General features: G+C 44.8%; 1 protein-coding gene across 1 annotated transcript in view; it reads left to right on the forward strand.

The window, feature by feature from the left end:
* timm9 (translocase of inner mitochondrial membrane 9 homolog) overlaps positions 1–2,484 on the forward strand; it is a 2,700-nt gene extending 216 nt beyond the window's left edge. The window contains exons 2-4 of the mRNA XM_078278130.1: positions 505–566; positions 1,560–1,655; positions 2,261–2,484. Of these exons, the coding sequence (XP_078134256.1) occupies positions 528–566; positions 1,560–1,655; positions 2,261–2,395 (270 nt within the window). The 5' untranslated portion in view covers positions 505–527 and the 3' untranslated portion in view covers positions 2,396–2,484. The remainder of the gene's footprint in view (positions 1–504; positions 567–1,559; positions 1,656–2,260) is intronic.
* Positions 2,485–2,997: the final 513 nt, after the last annotated feature.

Here is a 2,997-nt window from a genome sequence, read left to right on the forward strand (position 1 = left end):
CTTTTACAACACAAACCCAACAGAAATATCAAGCTAATGCTAGCTAACGTCGACCGTTGTCTTACTGGCCCAGTTATCGTTTCTCCACCAGACTCCATTCATAAAAATGTGTTTTTAGCAGGCGTGACGCTGCTTCACAGTAACAACCCAGAACTTAAAAAAACGTATTTCTTTAACTTTATGGATAAAGCTAAAGACAATATTTGAACTTGGTTTGGATCTGATGGCTGTGATAAGCTCTCATGTTTAAGTGGAAGATGTGCTTGTGAATGACGGAGGGAATATTTAAAATGTCTCTTTTTTTGAATGGAGTCTGGTGTGGCAGCAGGAACGCTTCATTAGTTTAGTACGTGAGCATAATCACGGGTTTATGAAGACAGTTGTCGTTAAAAACACTGACACGTATTTTACTAAGTAGAAACGGAGATCAAAAAACTAATATCTCTGATCCCAAATGTAAAGGTGCTGATTCACAGGAAGCTGATGTTCTTCTTCTGTTTGTAGTTCAGAGACTGAGACTCTGAATCATGGCTGTCCAGGTGGCCGAGTCCGACCAGATCAAACAGGTAAATATTCTTCTGATAGAAATACACATGAAATACATAAATATACCTTTTAAAATCAGCTTCTCTGCTGTTTGTTTGTACAGAGAGACAGACAGACAAAGAGAGAGAGACAGAGAGACAAAGAGAGAGAGACAAAGAGAGAGAGACAGAGAGACAAAGAGAGAGAGAGAGAGAGAGAGAGAGAGAGACAGAGAGACAGACAGAGACGGAGAGAGACAGAGACAGAGACAGACAGACAGAGAGACAGAGAGAGAGACAGACAGAGAGAGAGAGACAAAGAGAGAGCGAGAGAGACAGACAGCGAGAGAGAGACACACAGACAGACAGAGAGAGACAGACAGGTGTTCTAAATGTGAAATCAAATCCAACCTAAAAAGAAGCTGTTATGATCTCGGTTGAACTGAATGAAAGATCTTTATCGACATTAAACTCGGGTACAGTGACAGTTTTGCAAAGATTGTCTCTGTGTACTTAAATAAGAGCCATGAATGAAAGCAGTACTACATGTACATGTAGTACTATGTGACTACAGGCTTGTGTGCAAGTAACACTTTAAAAAAAAAAAGAAGGCCTGGTTAAATTAAATATACACATTTACATATTTTCTTTTCTGCACCAGACTCCATTCATTAAAACGTAACTTTAGCCGGCGAGACGCTGCTGCACCGTAACGCACCAGACCCCAAAATAACAGGTGTCCAACTTCATGGATACAGTTAAAGAAAAGACTAGAACAGGATTTAGTTCTGCTGGTTCTGATGAGCTCCGGTGTTTGAGAGGAAGAAGTGATCGTGAATGAGAGTGTGAATATTTAAAATGTCACATTTTTGAATGGAGTCTGGTGTGAAGAAAGACGCTTTAGTTTCATCAAGCCGTTCCCGCTGGAGAAGAACCTGAGACTACAAACACAAAATAATTATTAGTGTCTACTGGTAGAAGTGAAACCAGAGTTACATCTAATAATAGAGATTAAGTTACTGGTTGTTGTTCCAGTTTAAGGAGTTTTTGGGGACGTATAACAAGGTGACGGAGAACTGCTTCATGGACTGTGTCAAAGATTTCACCACCAGGGAGGTGAAGACGGACGAGGTAAACACACCTTACTTCTTAAAACACAAACCTGTCTGTCTCTCTGGCTGTGTGTGTGTCTGTCTACCTGTCTCTCTCTCTCTGTGTGTGTGTCCGTCCGTCTGTCTACCTCCCTGTCTCTCTGTCTGGCTGTGTGTCTGTCTACCTGTCTCTCTCTCTCTGTGTGTGTGTCTACCTGTGTGTCTGTCTCTCTGTGTGTGTGTGTGTGTGTGTGTGTCTACCTGTCTCTCTCTCTGTGTGTGTCTACCTGTCTGCGTGTCTGTCTCCGTCTCGTGTGTGTGTGTGTGTGTCTACCCGTCTCTCTGTGTGTGTGTGTGTTGTGTGTCTACCTGTCTCTCTCTGTGTGTGCGCTGTCCGTCCGCCCCGACCTACCTGTCTGTGTTTGTGTGTGTCTCTCTGTGTCTTGTCTGTCTGTCTACCTGTCTCTCTGTGTCTGTCTCTTGTACGGTGTCCTTGAGGATCAAGAAAGGCTCCCATAAATAAAACGTATTTATTTACATTTCTTCCCCACCGTTTGAAGTCTTGTTAGTCTTTAGAGTCCAAACTCCGAGTGACATCATGACATGACATCATAACATGACATCATGACTGTGTTGTTGTTCCAGTCGAGCTGCTCCGAGTCGTGTCTGCAGAAGTATCTAAAGATGACTCAGCGGATCTCGATGCGTTTCCAGGAGTACCACATCCAGCAGAACGAGGCGCTGGCCGCTAAAGCCGGGCTGCTGGGACAGCCCCGCTGAACCAGGCCAGACCGGGCTGAACCAGGCCGAACCGGGCCAGACTAGAGATGTTCTGATACAGAGACCGGTCTCCCTACCGTAGTTAAAACATAAATATACACACACACACCATCTGAACACGCTGGTATCAGAACATCTGGACCGAACTGCTCTGACTACAGGAACTGTTTTACCTCCAACACTGATCTGTCAGCGTTCTGTCCCAAAGCATCATGGGAGATGTAGTTTAGAAACCGGACGAGACAGATTTCTGAAACTGTTTACGTTCATGTTTGTATTTAATTCTTCATGTAATATTGTTCCTTTCTCATGTCTGGAAATAAAATCTGTCGTTATCAGAGTCACGTTTATAACTTATTACAGGAGACAATATCAGACAGACGGGGGGAGAGAGAGACGGGGGGAGACAGAGAGGGAGAGACAGAGAGGAGGGAGACGGGGGGAGACAGAGAGGAGACGAGAGGGGAGAGACAAAGAGAGGGAGACAGGGAGGGGAGACAGAGAGAGAGAGCGGAGACAGAAAGAGAGGGAGACAGGGAGGGGGGGGAGAAAGAGAGGGAGACGGAGGGAGGGGAGACAGAAAGAGAGGGAGACAGGGAGGG

The sequence above is a fragment of the Sander vitreus genome, chromosome 20 (assembly GCF_031162955.1).
Source record: "Sander vitreus isolate 19-12246 chromosome 20, sanVit1, whole genome shotgun sequence".
NCBI lineage: Eukaryota > Metazoa > Chordata > Actinopteri > Perciformes > Percidae > Sander > Sander vitreus.